Raw genomic sequence first — 17169 nt, 5'->3', positions numbered from 1 at the left:
ATGACGATTACAATCACAGTTTTTAGTAGTCAGGCTGCAATATAAATTTTCATTTGAAAAACAGCTCTCCGCTCACCCAGAGAAATAACTTGAATCCAGCTTGATACAATCAAACCTGGCGGACTCTGAACCTGGACCTATACAACTTCAAATGAAAAATAAGCTGCCATTTTAAACTATATATGTCTTACACAATAAATCAAAATTAACTCTATGACCTTGGATTAGGCAGTGATTTCTTACATATGACACCAGAAGCACAGAGAAAAAAATAAGCAGAACTTCATCAAAATTAACAGCTTTTATACTTTGAATTGATATCAAGAAAATGAAAACACAGCTCACAGGAGAAAATATTTGCAAATCACATGTCTAACAAGGGGCTTGTATTCTGAATATATAAAGAACTCTAACAGCTCAACAATAAAAAGACAACTAAATTTTTTGAATGGGCAAAGAATCTGAATCGACATTTCTCCAAAGAAATACCAGAAACGGCCAATAAGTACGAGAAAAGATGCAACACACCATTAGTCACGAGGGCAATGCAAATCCAAACCACAATGAGATACCACTTCACACTAGGATAGCTATCATCAAAAAGACAGTAACATAATGGCCGGAATGTACAGAAACTGGAACTCTTGCACACTGCTGGTAGGAATGTGTAATGGTGCAGTTGCTGTGGACAAGTCTGGCAATTCCTTAGTATGGTATTGTGATTTATAATAAGAAACATATATTTGGTCTTTGTCCAGTTTCCTGACACACTGCTCCTAATACCCTTGGAATCTCAGAAGCGACAAGTATCTTGTACTTAATGCAATGACTGGTGGCTGGGGGCTCCAAGATAGCCTCAGAATGAGTGCTGGCGCCAAAGGAACCAACAATGTGATGAGAAGGTAGGAACTTTCAGACCTACTCCTACCGCCCCCCCAATATCCAGGAGAGAAGGGAGGAGTTAAAGGTTGCACTGATCACCAACCACCAATGATTTAATCAATCACGCCTGGGTAATAAAGCCTCTATAAAAACTCCCGAAAGAGAGGGTTTGGAAAGCCCTGAATTGGTGAACAAAGGGCTCCAAGGGGCCAGAAGCTCCTGTGTTCAGCACCCTTGCAAACCTCACTCTATGCATAGCTTCATCTGACTGTTCATTTCTATTCTTTAAAACATCCATTGTAATACACTGGCACTTGTGAGTGCGCGGTCTTCCAGGGTTATGTGAGCCAATCTAACAAATTACTGAACACAAGAAGGGTGTACTTAGAACCTCCAATTTGTAGCCAAGTCAGATGGAAATTATGGGTAACCCAGTACTTGTTAACTTCTGTCTGAAGTTGAGGGCAGTCTAGTGGGACTGAGCCCTTAATCTGTGAGTCTGTACTAACTTTGGTTAGTGACAGAATCTAACTGAAATGCAGGACACCAAGCTACTGTTGGCGAATTGCTTGGTGTGGAAAAAACCCAAACATCTGGTATTGTAAGAGAAGAATTAAGTGTTGGGGACTGGGTGCACTGGCTCATGCCTGTAATCCTAGCACTTTGGGAGGCTGAGGCAGAAGAAATGCTTGAGCCCAGGAGCTTGAGCCCAGCCTGGGCAACACAGGGAGACCCTGTCTCCAAAAAAAGTAGAAAAAAAATTAGCCAGGTGTGGTAGCACACACTTGTAGTCCCAGCTACTCAGGAGACTGAGGCAGGAGGATCCCTTGAGCTCAGGAATTTGAGGTTGCAGTGAGCTATGATGACATAACTACACTCTAGCCCAGGCAACAAAGAGAGACCCTGTCTCCAAAAAAAAAAAAAAACAAAAGAACAAAGTTTTTTGAGTACAGAGGAGAGAATAGTTGTTTTTTTTTCTCTATAGACTTATAATGTTAAAATAGTTGTTACCCTTTTACCCAGCAATTCCACTCCTACTTTAGACCAAAAACAAATTTAAAAATACTTCCACATAAAAATGTGTACATGAATGTTCACAGCAGCATTATTCATAATAATGAAAAAGTGGAAACAATCCAGATTGTCAATCAATTGATGAGGAAACAGGAAACAACCCCAAATATCAACTGATGAATGGATAAACTGTGGTATAACAAAAAAAATGGATCATTATTCAGCCACAAAAAGGAACGAAGTATTGATACAAGCTACAACATGGATGAACCTCAAAAACATTATGCTCATTGAAAGAAGCCAGTCACAGAAGGTCACATATTGTATGATTCCCCTCAAATAAGATGCCCAGAATAGACAGATCCACAAAGACAGAAAATAAATAAGCAGTTTCTAGAGACTGGGGAATGGGGGAAATTGGGAGTGACTGCTAATGGATAAGGAGTCTCTTTTTGTGATGATAAAAATGTTCTGAAAACAGTAGTGATGGCTGTTAATATATTAAAAACCACTGAACTGTACACTTTAGAAGGGTAAGTTTTATGATATGTGAACTGTATTTCAATTGAAAGAAACAAACTCTATCTTTTACAATTGATGTAGAAGGCTCACAATTTTACTTGGCTAATTCTCAAATTCTGAAAAGGATTGGTGAAGAATACATACTAATTAGAAGCCATACTTCCTATGGTGTGAAAATATAAACAGAAAGTTCATAGGACACATGATCATAAATGAAATCTGTATTTTTTCCATTGACAGCTAATGCAAGGACTAGAAATCAGAAAAAAGTTGAGTATCTAGTTGGGGTAGTTTAAAATAGGAAGGCTATAACATTATAAGATAAAACTCAAACAACTCCAAAGATCCATGAAACGATATAATCTGTAATTTTACCCCACAATTGTTTTATTATCCCAACTTTATGTTGGGGGGGATGGGAGGTTACACAGCTATTAAGCAAAAAAACTAGAATTTAAACCCACGTTTATGTGATCTTAAAAAGCTGTGCTCATTTATTCATTCATTCAACATCTACTGAGGGCCTCCTATATACCAGGCACTGGGTCATACTCAGGGGAAACAATAAATAAATTAATAAGTCAAGAGTATGAAGAATTTATCATGGTCAGGGGAATCACTAGTGCTGGGGTGGGGTTGGGGGGCTATTTTATATTGGACAGCCAGGGAAGGCCCCTCTAAACAAAATGGGATTTGAGCAAAGATCTGAGTAAAAAGAGGAAGCCATCCACATATGTGAGAAGAACATTCCAGGCAGAGGAAATGACAATGGCAGAGGCCCTGATGCAGGAATAGTAAGGAGACCAATAAGACTACATACAGAGAAGTGAGTACCTGGGAGAGGGTAAGGCTTTTTAGGCCATAACATGGATTTCAGATTATATTCTGAGTAAGGCAAGGAAGCCACATTAGGATTGAGTGAAGTGACACTTAACTTCTGAAAGAATCTAACTAATGGGCTGAGGAAACACCTCAGGAGAGAAGGGCAGAAGCAGAGAAAAAAATCATGAAGCTGTTGACATAATTCAGGCAAGCAATGAATAATCCTGAAGACAGGACAAACAGTTGAATTCTGGATATATTTTGAAAGTAGAGCTGACAGAATTTGCTGGTGGTTTGACTGTGGGGTGGGACGAACCAGGGTTCTGGCTGAGCAAATGGAATGAAGTTGCCATGTTTCAACATGGGGAATAACACACAAAACAGATTTGGGGAAGAGAAATCAAAAAAGCAGTTTTATACATGTTTACCTAACTGCTAATATGCTTTTGTTTTAGGCCCAGTGTGGTGGCTCACGCTTGTAATCCTAGCACTCTGGGAGGCCGAGTTGGGAAGATTGCTGGAGCTCAGGAGTTTGAAACCAGCCTGAGCAAGAGGAAGACCCTGTTTCTACTAAAAATAGAAAAAATTAGCCAGGCAACTAAAAGTAGAAACAAAACATTAGCTGGCATGGTGGTGTGCACCTGTAGTCCCAGCTACTCAGGAGGCTGAGGCAGGAGGATCGCTTGAGCCCAGGAGTTTGAGGTTGCTGTGAGCTAGGCTGACATCAAGGCACTCTAGCTTGGGCAACAGAGTGAGACTCTGTCTCAAAAAAATAAATAAATAAATTTAAAAAATAAAATAAAATAAAGGCTATCAAATGAGGAAACTTTAAAAACACCTGACAAACACAAACAAGTATTTTGCAGATACCTGTAATGAAGAAGACAGCAATAATATAAAGATGCAATAAAATTCACCTAACAAATGCTCAGTTTAGGTAAATACTAAACAGAAGTATATTTTCAAAGAGAAGTCAAATCATCTCCACTTTTAAAAGTTTCCTTGATAATGAAGATTACCTTTGAATAGTAAAAATTTACCATTATAATTTTACTCAGTGCACAGGTATACACATAATGTTTTTAAAATTTGATGAAGTATTGCAAGGCCGCCTTTTCATCTTATATTATAAAGTCTAAGGAATATTTCCTCTCATTTTCTTAGCTGTAAAAGCTATAAAATAACATTTTAGTAAAAGCTTAATTTTTGTCTGAAAAGTTAAATAATTATCCCAAAGATTTCTCTACAATGCCATACCCATTAATATGTTCACTACCTATAACTTCACAGCATCAGAAGATTTGTGTCTGGTTTCTAATCCTAGCTTCACTACTCAGTTACTATGTAATTTTGGCTAAGTCACTTACTCATATAAGTAATTACTTACTAGAAGTCACCTGTGTCTCTATTAGAGTGAAATAGGGTTATCTGACTTTCCCTTTTACAAGGCTGCAATAAGAATCCAGAGAGAAAGAATATGAAAATAGTTTGAAAAATATTAAAGTATGGCCAACACATGAAGGAAATAAGCCATTTTTAATATATGTAATATAAAAATGAATTTTAAGTTATTCCTTTATAGGTGCTGAATCTTATTATTACAGAACTGCTTAACAGACTGACCTGAAATAGAATTAAACTAATGCAAAATTTGCTACTTAAGGACACTTTTTGAACTGTTAAGTGATGGAAATATGTTTACTATAGTAAACATGTAAGGGACAGAGGGAAAGTATTTTTCCCACTTTCATGAAGTCTACAGCCCAGGGAAAAGAGACCTGAAAAGTTAAGACCTAAATAAACGCTTAAAAATAAAAATAAAATAAGACAATAATTGATTAAAAGCAAAGAGAAAGGTAGCACAACGACTTTTCCAGAGTTGTGAGAAGATGATTAGCATAGCTTTATGTCTTTCTTCACATGTGGTCTACTAACCTACTTATGTTTATCATTCACACAGAACACCCTCATTTCTAGGTTGTTCCCTTGGCCCTTGCTCCAACAGCTCTGACAGAACTACTCCTAGACAAAGAATCCAGCCAACCTTCTCAGATATCATAATACTAGCCATAGTCTACAAGTTTCCAATGCACAGTGAGCCTCAGCATCAAAGATGACAGTCATTTTCTAACTTTTAATTATACTGTACCCCTTTGTAATGACATCAACAAATAGACATGTGGTATCTCATTGTTAAGGCAACATCACTACTATAATAGTAATGTCAGTAAAAGCCAACATTTCACCACTCTCAATCACTGTAGCCAATCACTTGAGCAAAGAGCAATGCAGACCTGTGAATAATCCAAAATAACTAATTATTTCTAAGTCATCTGAAAATAAGTATACAGTCATACTCCATCTCCTGTGAGTAAATCTCAACTTCCATCCAGCCAAATCAATAATTGATAGTTTGAGACTCAGCTAGTAAGAGAAATGCAGAAAATTCACGAAAGAATATTCAACTGACCATTTCTCTAGATTATACCACTGTTTATAAACAAACATCAACTACTATGCAACAACTTTCTAAGATCTTAATACATAGTATAAGAGGAGCCCCTATCTAAAATTAATAAATCTAGGGTGTCAAATTAGAAAAGTATACCAGGTATACTTTAAAACTTTCAACTTAAGAGAAATGTGAATGAAACAGGTAATTTTTTTTCTTTTAGGGGAGGGAGAAAGGGCTCAAACAGATAAACTCTAAAATCAGAAAATATATTCAGGAGGCCAAATTAATTATTTCATAACACAAAATGAGCCATAAGAAAAAATAAGATTATAAAATGAAAAAAGAAACATAACACAAAAAATACAATTTTAGGGTTGAGCTGAAAACAGAATACCCCAACACTGCTACACTTTCAAAACTGTTTAGAATCACAATAAAAATTCACTTCAATAAAATAATGTTGCCGCGTGCAGTGGCTCACGCCTGTAATCCTAGCACTCTGGGAGGCCAAGATGGGCGGATCGTTTGAGCTCTGGAGTTCGAGACCAGCCTGAGCAAGAGCGACACCCCATCTCTACTAAAAAAAACAGAAAGAAATTATATGGACAGCTAAAATATATATATAGAAAAATTAGCCGGGCATGGTGGTGCCTGCCTGTAGTCCCAGCTACTTGGGAGGCTGAGGCAGGAGGATTGCTTGAGCCCAGGAGTTTGAGGTTGCTGTGAGCTAGGCTGACATCATGGCACTCTAGCCCAGGCAACAGAGTGAGACTCTGTCTCAAAAAAATAAAAACAAAAATAAAATAATGTTTTTGAAGTTTGGGGACAGAAAGTTTATACCAAATAATTGGAGTTCCGAATATGCTAAAACTAAAAATTTGCTACAAACAACTTTCCATTTAATATTTTAAGATTCCTAGAATTGACAAAATGAATTGTCTTTTTTTTTTTTTTAACTCCTGTTAATTTTATGTATCACCACTATGAGTGTACCATTCTCTTAAGAATGGTTTCTTAGGCCGGGCGCGGTGGCTCACGCCTGTAATCCTAGCCCTCTGGGAGGCCGAGGCGGGTGGATCGCTCAAGGTCAGGAGTTCGAGACCAGCCTGAGCGAGACCCCGTCTCTACTAAAAAAAAATAGAAATAAACTATCTGGACAACTAAAAATATATATAGAAAAAATTAGCCGGGCATGGTGGCACATGCCTGTAGTCCCAGCTACTCGGGAGGCTGAGGCAGTAGGATCGCTTGAGCCCAGGAGTTTGAGGTTGCTGTGAGTGAGGCTGACGCCACGGCACTCACTCTAGCCTGGGCAACAAAGTGACACTCTGTCTCAAAAAAAAAAAAAAAAAAAGAATGGTTTCTTAAAACATAATCTAACTGTAATCTCACTTGGTTATTTGTGACTTTGTTCTAGGAAGAAACAGTAGGAAGAAAAAAAAAAAGGTAATGGGAAACAATGTCTCAAAGGGATCACGCAAGTCTGAAAACCACTACTTTGAATTGTATATTGAAGAACTCTAGTAATATTATAGTGTAGAGTTTCCTCAGCATTGTAGGTGTGCCAGAATATCAATCTCCTATCTCCCAGTGTTTCAAGCAAAGCTGCCTGGCCAAGTGCTTCCAGCCTCCCAACCTCATCCATCTTAGAAAATAATGTTACACAACCTGAAAGATTGGGAGGCACTGACAGAATACATTAAAGCAGTTACAACTTTAAAATACATACTTTCCAACAAGAAATTCAAAGTTGCATTTCTTACTTGATTTTATTGCATTGATCCTAAGGACTATTGCAATGTTATCAAGTAACCAAATCTCATGTAAATACAGCATATGTTTTAAAATATAGTTCCTCTTAGGGCTTAAGTAACCTTTTCCTCAACAGCAATAGCCTGGTGTAGCTAGACAAAAAAATCTACTTAAAGCTTTTTAGATAAGGACTTAGAGCAGCATTCCATGTTATGGCATATTTTTCCTAAATTACACTGATATCACCAAAATATCAATTTCCTAAACTTCCATGTTTTCTCTCCACAGCACTATAGTCTTTTAATATAATATATGACTAACTTAACTATTTTGTTCTTATCTGTCTCTCCCACCTGGAGAGAGAGATAATTTATTATTAAATCTGCAAGGGCAGAAATCTTGTCTGCTTTTGTTCACTTCTATATCTCCAGCACCTACATTAAGTGCCTGACACATAGTGAGCACCCAAAATATAACTGCTGAGTGAATGAACAAATCTGACAATTTGGTTGTAGATTTATGTATAAACTAGTTGTTTTAGAAGAGCTAAACTTTGCTATTATGATGGTCAGGAAATAAATTTTGTACAACAAAGATAGAATAACCACACAGAAAGTAGTACTGTGTTTCAAAAAGTCTCATTTATCTGTATCAAAATATTTTTAAAGATACTACCAGAAAGTTTGTATCAGATATTTAGAAAGGTTATAAGACGGTCTGAAGTAGTACTTCAGAAAAATGCACTACTCCACTAGCAAATATTTGTTTCCACTGTTTAAGTCACCATGTAAAATTCAAGATTGCCAGTATGCTCTTAGAAACAAATCTGTCTTTTCCAGATATTTTAAATCTAAATCTAACCAGATGACACACTATGCTCTCTTGTCAAATATAATCACAAGTGTCATGGATTTTAATCTTAAATTTTTAGTCTTAAATAATGTTTTAATCTTGATACAGATAATCTTAAATTGGTCATAAACAACGTTGTAATTTTAACACAGATAAAAATCTTATAGTGGTCATGTAGTCCATCTACCGTTCAACTAGTGTCCCACAGTTCCTTTTTTGGCCTCAAATGACGAAACTTCTCTAACGTCTCTGGGGAGACTAGTGTGAAGTATATGGTTTCCTGAAATTGTTCTTGTTTTTCCTCTCACCATTTCGTGACATCTCTTCAACTAGAAGTGTTATATACAACTTTTCTGTTCTGCAGGAAAGTCCAGAGGGAGAAGCCAAAGGTAAGAGAATATTGTAAGGAAAACAGGTTGAAAGGGGTAACATAAAAGCACAGAAATGTGAAGCAAAGAAATATTTGCACAAAAGAGGAAGATAATGCAGAAAAGAGAAGAAAAACACTCCTCGCCTAGAAAAGAGTAAAAATGGAGGGGGACAGAAGCTTGCTTATTCTAGAAACAAAAGCAAAACACGCCTCTCAGAAAAGGTGGTCTCTTTCTTAAGGGTCCCGTTATTAAAACTCCAAAAAGCATTTAGTTGACACTCCTAAAGAGTTCTACCTTTTCTTCAAGTATACCTTCATACAGGCTAGTCTTCATCTGTAAATTAAATGTAACCTACAGATAATGCATAGTCAATCTCTACAAAACTAAAATTGTGGTTGCCATCTTTGCCTGCAAAAAACAAACTCCCTGGATCAGGAAAAGAGGAGTAAATTAAGTTCGAAAGCGAGAAAACCACGCATTGCCAAGCGAGGTTTATATGACACAGGTTAACAAACGCCTCCTACCAAACTAAGGTTCCAAGAAAGGTCTGGGGAAGAAGGGCAAAGAGCCTTACCGCGACCGCAAGGGTGGGGCATCATAGGGAAAAAAAATTAAAGGGCGAGCTATCCCGGGAGGTGTAAGGAGGCTAAGTACTCAGCCCTCAGGAGATTGCACATTAGGCGGCAAATGATATTGGCATACTAAGAGCAGCTTCGGGGAGAAGGAGAAAGTGGATGGCTGAAAGAATGTTCGTGAGAGTGCAGAGGCTCACAGAAGAAGAGAAGGTACCCACGGGGCAAAGAGTCCAAAGGAAGAGAGTGAAGGGGCCGAGCAGTCTGGAAGGCCGGGCGTGGGAGGCCCGAGCGAGGCAGCTGAGCGCTGTCTGCAGCCAGCAGCCCGCTCTGGGAACGCCTTTTCAGCTCCCCCCACTCAGCCCCTCAGGGCCGCCCCTGCCCCAGCTCCAACGGCGGGCGCAGCTGTTTCCGCCGGGCCAGGGACCTCGGGAGGAAAGGCATCCCTGGGGCTGGCGGGCGGCGGGCCAGCAGCGGCTGTCTGCGTGTGCGGGGAGGCGATCCCGAGACGACCAACGCCAAACTTAGCCCCTTCTCCCCCGAAGCCTTCTTTATCCCCCAACTTCCCGGCCGGCTGACGTCCGCTTCGTCCGACCGAGACCCCCCCACCCGCCCTTCCTCTCACCGCCTCTCACCCCTCCCTGACACCTTGAGCTCAGGAAAAACTGGCCACCCGGACCGCTCCCGTATCCGCCCAGGTGACCCCGAGTCCTGGACACCGCCCCCGCCTGACTACTGGCACCCTCTCGGCGGCTGCCTGGCCCGCCCAGATGCAGCAAACTCCTCTCACCTGCATTGACGCCATGATGGAACCATCCCCCCAAGGCCGGCGAGGCCAGAGACGCAGGGGGCGGAGCTGCCGTGCTCGCGTCACGCCGCGGGGGCCCAACATCCCGGGCGCGGGGGGCGGGGCCTCCGATGGGAAGGGGATAGCGCGAGGGGATTGGCTGGCGCGTAGGGCGGCCGGGGGAGGGGCGGGGCGAGGGCGCGGTAAATGGCGCTGTGGGTACCCTCGGTCGGTGCCCGGCTGGCCGGCGGCGGTTTCGGCCGCGTCCTTTATTCTCTTTGCTGCGGAGATGCCGGTCCTGTTTTTGACTCGGCCGCGGTCGTTGGTGTTTTTCGTCTACACCACGAGGTCCTGATGATGTCTGGATCCGTGCAGGTTTTTCTGTTTCGCTTTGGTGTCCGGTATACAGATTGTTCCTTTCGGATGGCTTTTCCCCATCCCCAAGCCCACTCTCACACCCTTGGGCCGGATACAACTTCCCGCGCGGCTGCTTTCTGGTCTTCGCGGACCTGGAAAGCTTCTCGTTTTCCTAATTTGGGGAAGAGAGATACAGGTTTCCTTGGACAGCGGGATGAGAATTGAGAGCAGAACAACACTGGTATTTTAAAGGCAAGAGTATTTAGATTTGTAGAGCTGAAACTAGCCTGAAAGGGGAGAGAAAATTTTGAAGTTTTTCTTTTGTGTGTGTGCAATTTCCGCTTCCTTACTCCAGCCCCTGAGTTTTAAATTTCACATGTATCAATAATAGTCATGGCTGTCGCAGAAGTCTAAATTTGATTAGAGATTTGACCCTAAGCATAAATTTAATATACCAGTGTCATGTTGTACCTTCTGTCACATCCCGGTGTCAGCCTGTTCCGTGGTGGGCAGTTTTGTGGTCATCTGACCTAGGGATGAATTTGGGTAGGGAAAGCTGAGCACACAGAATTTATTTTAGGAATGCACCAGTTCTGCCAACATTTATTAAAAGTCACGTTTTTAAAAGCTATTCCAGAACTGAAGATGTCATTGGTTTATAAGAGGAAAATGGAAACCAAAAGCTTGCACCTCGTCGTGTACTGTCTCTAAAAATTAAGATTGCTGACACATGGAGTAGAAGGCTTTTACTTTACCAGAATGGAAGCTTAAAATCTGTCATTTTATTGACTCAGCTTCATTTTTAGAAATTTAAGATATAAATATAAAAGCAGTGTAGGATATCATTCTTTATGTTCTCTGGGAACTTCTCTGATGTGAAATGTGTTCAAAACGGAAAAAGATCTTTGAAATACTCCTGTATTCTATGGTATAATATTGAACACACTATATTCTTCATCACTAGAGAAGCAGTTATAGTGGTATACTCTTCCCTCTATCGTACTTTCTATTGCCAGAAATGGGCAATAGGGCAAAACAGAGGGTTTTCTGTTTGTTGTGCAAAATGACTGTGTCCTTGAGGAATGTTTGGATGCTATTGGCAACCTGGAATCAACCAGAAGCATATCAGGTGGTAGCCCAGCTGTGTTGTCAACGTTACAACAGTGGGGGAAACTGGCATATCCCAATGAAAGAGGAAAACTTACAGAAAAAGTTTTCAGTATATTTTCTTCTAGAGATATTTATTCCTATGATCTCAGAAGATCAGGTTTTACTATCTATGGCTCACTTTCCTTAAAAGCTGATTCTTCCAGAAGGTATAAGTAGCATCAGAAGACCCCACAAACAAAGCATTTTGGCGTCATCAGAGCCAACAACCTACCATGACAGTACTAATAAGGAAAAACTGAGGTTACAGGAATTCTAACATTCCTCACAGTGGAACTTGGGTTTCATATATGTAGAAAGGATCTTCACAGAAGTATCCTTTCTAGGAGATACTAAACACATAATTATCTATCTTCTTCATTTTTTCATTAATATTTAATAGAAAGAACTTGACAAACTCAGGAGCCAAAACAATGACTTTCAGATCATGTAGGGGTATATAATTATCTCCATTGAGCATGAAATGTTTATATCTAAAACACTTGATTATGCAATGTTTGAAGACTAGTCTCACATCTCATTTTTTTCTCAGAGTTGAGCTTACTATTAGATAGGCAAAAGTTAAAATGTCTGACAATACCAAAAGTGGGAGAGAAAATGGAGCTTTCATTAAACTCTATAGGAGTGAAACTGGTACCATCACTTTGGAAAATAATTCAGCAATAATGAAGTCAAAGTCTCCCATATCCTTACAGAATCTTTTTAATAGCATCATTTGTAATAAAAAATACTTAAGAGACATATTGAAGAAATGCAATATGTTAACCTTGTTTGGATCCTGATTCTTTTTTTTTTTTTGAGACAGAGTCTCACTCTGTTGCCCAGGCTAGAGTGCCATGGCGTCAGCCTAGCTCACAGCAACCTCAAACTCCTGGGCTCAAGCAATCCTCCTGCCTCAGCCTCCCAAGTAGCTGGGACTACAGGCTGGCACCACCATGCCTGGCTAATTTTTTCTATATATATTTTTAGTTGCCCAGATAATTTCTTTGTATTTTTAGTAAAGATGGGGTGTCACTCTTGCTCAGGCTGGTCTCGAACTCCTGAGCTCAAACGGTCCGCCCGCCTTGGCCTCCCAAGTGCTAGGATTACAGGCGTGAGCCACCACACCCAGCCTGGATCCTGATTCTAACTGTAAAATAAAGATATTTTTGATACAACTGGAGAAAATTAAACATAGGATTGATGTTAGGTGATTTAAGGTATACTTTTGTTAGATCTTACATTGGTATTCATTTTTTAATTTCCACAACAATTAGAAATGACCATCAGGTTGCAAAGAGATGATTCTCCCTCATCTCACAAACTACCCCTATCTCCACGCCCAGAAGAACAAAAAATCAGGACATACAGAAGCTGTGTATGTGCCTGAGGTCTTCCCTTCCAAGGTAAAGGGAAAGCCTGAGACACAGAGGACTAAATTGGCAGCTGGACTTTCTGGTAGTAAAAGGAAGGAAATATGGGAAACCAAACAGTCTAGTAACATTGAAGGATCCACAAAAGGACCACTGGGCAAGTGTTGCAATATCAATAATGTAATGGGATTTATGAATGATATTGTCTAGCGATTCACTAGACTGGAAGTTAGGAGCAGTGAGTGCTGTGAGGGTTTGTTTGCTGGACCATAAAGAGGCAAAGTTGACAAGACCTTGCTTGAATCTGTCTCCATAGAGTAGTTTGTTCTTAGTCTCCTAGTGGCTGATCTCACGAAAGAAATAGAGGCAATTTGGCAACCAACAGCGTGTTTATTGAATATTGGGAAAGGCACCAAACTAAGAATCCAAGGCTTGTACTCTTACCTTAGCTCTGTCTTTAGCAAGCTTGGGCAATGCTCTTAATCTCTTTGGGTTTATTGCCTTATCAATGAAATGAACTAAGTCAGACTGCATAGTCTTTATAGTTTCTTCCATATTTCAAATTCTGTACATCTATTAAAAAGAATCAAAATTTAAAATGACTTATGCAGCTGTAGGTGAAATCGGGGTAAAAAAGAAAAGTTTCACAAAAAAACAAAAATAAGTAAAATGATTTGTCTAAAATACCGTGTTAAAAAGTCTAAGGTAAAATGCAATAGAAGTGCTATACTATTTTCAGTTTGAAAATCACTTTCGTAAATATATTAAGGAATGAACTTGGCTTCATTGTAGTTTATGTAGAACTACTAGGGGGAAGTGTTTATTTAACAGTTTTAAAATGCTAATGTAATCCAGTTGAACTATAGATTGGACTTCATGACAAATCTCCACATTCACAATTTAGAGTAATATTTTATGAAAGGCATATCTCCACAATTTAGAGTGATACTTTAAGAAAGGCATATCTACAAAGCACAAGTGTATTTTTAAAAATAATTTTAAACCCAAATCAATCATTTTGTGTAAATCTTTATAAAGGACAAAGAAAATTAACAAAACAACAGTGGTTTATATGTATGGCTTATTCTACATGTCAATGATAGCTGATTTATATGTATATATCTGGTTTGCAGATAAAATTGTGAATCAGGAGAAATTTTACTCGTTTTCTTTGCCCCTGTCTAGTAAGAGTTCTTTTACACACGTCTACAGCCCTTGAGCACATTCCTTGTTTACTTGTCCCCTAGAGCTCTTACCAAACATGTTCATAGCAAGTTATTACTTGAGAAAGCTATGGTTCCTTTTTTATTGTTGTTTTGCCCACAGACCCCTTTAAAAATCAGATGAAATCCATAGTCCCATTCCACAGAAAAATGCACATACCCATGAAATTTTGTATTTCAGTAAAAGCGGGACAGCCAGATATTATATGCGTCTTGAAGATGGTATTTAAATAGGAAGTAACAGAAGAAATACTCTTGCCAAAATAATCTAATCAAGATTCTGAATCTCATGATCAGTTTATAGGAAATACAGGGTGAGAGAAGTGCAAAATAGAGGAGCTTATTAAACCATATAATGAGACTGCAAACCAAGGCCAGATTATAGGAAACTCTACAGGACAAATGACATAGTTTCTTCAATAAATGCTGTAGAAGAGAGGCAGAGGGAAGCTGCCATAGATTACAAAATACTTAGGAGACATATTAAACAAATGCAATATGTTAACTTTCTTTGGATCTTGATTCAAACAAACTAAGTGTAAGAAGACATTTTTTAGACAACAGGAGAAATTTCAACAGACTGCATATAGTTTTTAAAAAACAGATTGAAAGAACATTAGAGAGGAAATGATAAATGTGGAAGTCATAAAAGTATTATTAAATATATAGGCATAGTTGATGGTTTCTGAGGAAAATCAGAGTGAATTGAACAAAAAAATTATTAAAAGATAGGTTACGTAATCAGAAATATATATTTGGTCTTTGTCCTAGGTTCCTAACACAGAACTCCTAAAACCCTTGTAATTTCCTGAGTGATAGGAACATCTTTTGTTCTAATATTGTGATTCTTAGCAAGCACCTAGATGGAGGTTGGTTACCAGAAAGATCGTACCTTGATTAGAGTCTTGGAACTTTCAGCCTCCAACCCCAACTGCTGGGGAGAGGAGAGGAACTGGAGACGGAGTTAGTAATTGATCATGCCTACATGATAAAACCCCCATAAAAAGCTTGAAGTGATGGGGTTCAAGAACTACTGAATTCCTAAATGCATCCATATGCTGGGAGGGTGCACACCCCAACTCCAGGGGACAGAAGCTCCCATGCTCTGGACCCTTCCAGACCTTGCCTTATGTACCTCTTCATCTGGCTATTCATTTGTATGCTTTATAGTATCATTTGTAAGAAATAAGTAAGCATGAGTAAAGTGCGTTCTGAGATCTGTGAGCCATGTTTTTTTTTTTTCTTTAGAGATAGAGTCTTGCTCTGTTGCCCAGGCTGGAGTGCAGTGGCGTAATCATAGCTCACTGTAGTCTTTTTTGTTGTTGTTTGTTTTGAGACAGAGTCTCACTCTGTTGCTTAGGCTAGAGTGCCGTGGCGTCAGCCTAGCTCACAGCAACCTCAGACTCCTGGGCTCAAGCAATCCTTCTGCCTCAGCCTCCCAAGTAGCTGGGACTACAGGCATGTGCCACCATGCCCAGCTAATTTTTTCTGTGTGTATTTTTAGTTGTTCATATAATTTCTTTCTATTTGTAGTAGAAACGGGTGTCGCTCTTGCTCAGGCTGGTCTTGAACTCCTGAGCTCAAACAATCCGCCCGCCTCGGCCTCCCAGAGTGCTAGGATTACAGGCGTGAGCCACTGTGCCCAGCTTCACTGCAGCCTTGAACTCCTTGGCTCAAGTGATCCTTCTGCCTCAGCCTCATCAGTAGCTGGGACTACAAGCGTGTGCCACCATGCCTGGCTAAATTTTACATTTTCATTGTTATTTTTATTTTTTATTTCTGTTTATTTATTTTTTTAGACAGGGTCTTGCTCTGTTGCCTGGGTTAGAGTGCAGTGGCGTCATCATAGCCCACTGTAACCTCAAACTCCTGGGCTCAGGTGATCCTCCTGCTTCAGCCTCCTGGGTAACTGGGACTACAGGTGTGTACCACCATGCCTGGCTAATTTTTTTATTTTTTGTAGAGACAGGTCTCACTGTGTTGCCCAGGCTGTTCTCAAACTCCTGGCCTCAAGTGATCCTCCTGCCTCATCCTCCCAAATTGCTAAGATTACAAGTATGACAGCTGGGGGTGGTGGCTCATGCCCGTAATCCTAGCGCTCTGGGAGGCTGAGGTGGGAGGATCGCTGGAGGTCAGGAGTTCAAGACCAGCCTGAGCAAGAGCAAGACCCCCATCTCTACTAAAAATATAAAGAAATGATTTGGACAGCTAAAAATACATAGAGGAAAAAAAAATTAGTCGGGCATGGTGACACATGCCTGTAGTCCCAGCTACTCAGGAGGCTGAGGCAGGCAAGAGGATCGATCACTTGAGCCCAGGAGTTTGAGGTTGCTGTGAGCTAGGCTGACACCATGGCACTCTAGCCCAGGCAACAGAATGAGACTCTGTCTCAAAAAAAAAAAAAAAAAAGATTACAGGTATGAGCCACCAAGCCCAGCCTCTGTGAGCCATTCTAGCAAATTGTTAAACATGAAGTGGACGTGGTAGGGACCCCTGATTTATAGTCAGTTGGTCAGAAGTATAGGAATACCAGCACTTGTGACTGGTGCTAGAAGTGGGGATAGTCTTGTGGGACTGAGACTTTAACCTATGCCATCTGCACTAACTTGTGATAGTGTCAGAATTGAATTGTTGAACATTCAGTTAGTGTCCAGAGGATCAAGGCATTGGTTGTTGGTGCCAGAAAACATCCCAAAATGACATAATAAATTATATATACCTCAGTAATAAATCCAGTAAATGGGAAAATGCTAGAGGGAGTCTCACTAAGATAGGGAACAGGTAAAAGATGCCCCCATCTCCGTTACAATTTAACATTGTATTTGAGGTATAGCCAATTCAGTCAGATAAGAAAACAGTTAAAATTGTTTTAATTTTGCATAATAATTGGATAGGAAAATTTTAAACTTTCTATTTGTAGATGTTATGATGGCATTCCCAGTAACCCAAGAGTATTCAATGATAAAGCAGAATAAAATAATTTAGTAAGGTAGAAAGATAGAAGATCAACATGTAACTATTAATACTTTCACATATACAAA

The 17169-nt window shown here is 39.8% G+C and overlaps 1 protein-coding gene across 1 annotated transcript in view; it reads right to left on the bottom strand.

Moving 5' to 3' along the window:
- UBE2W (ubiquitin conjugating enzyme E2 W) overlaps positions 1-10135 on the bottom strand; it is a 56937-nt gene extending 46802 nt beyond the window's left edge. The window contains exon 1 of the mRNA XM_045561378.1: positions 10033-10135. Within this exon, the coding sequence (XP_045417334.1) occupies positions 10033-10134 (102 nt within the window). The 5' untranslated portion in view covers position 10135. The remainder of the gene's footprint in view (positions 1-10032) is intronic.
- Positions 10136-17169: the final 7034 nt, after the last annotated feature.

This window comes from Lemur catta, chromosome 9 (assembly GCF_020740605.2).
Source record: "Lemur catta isolate mLemCat1 chromosome 9, mLemCat1.pri, whole genome shotgun sequence".
In the NCBI taxonomy this organism is placed as follows: Eukaryota; Metazoa; Chordata; class Mammalia; order Primates; family Lemuridae; genus Lemur; species Lemur catta.
This window is presented reverse-complemented; position numbering and strand designations above follow the sequence as displayed.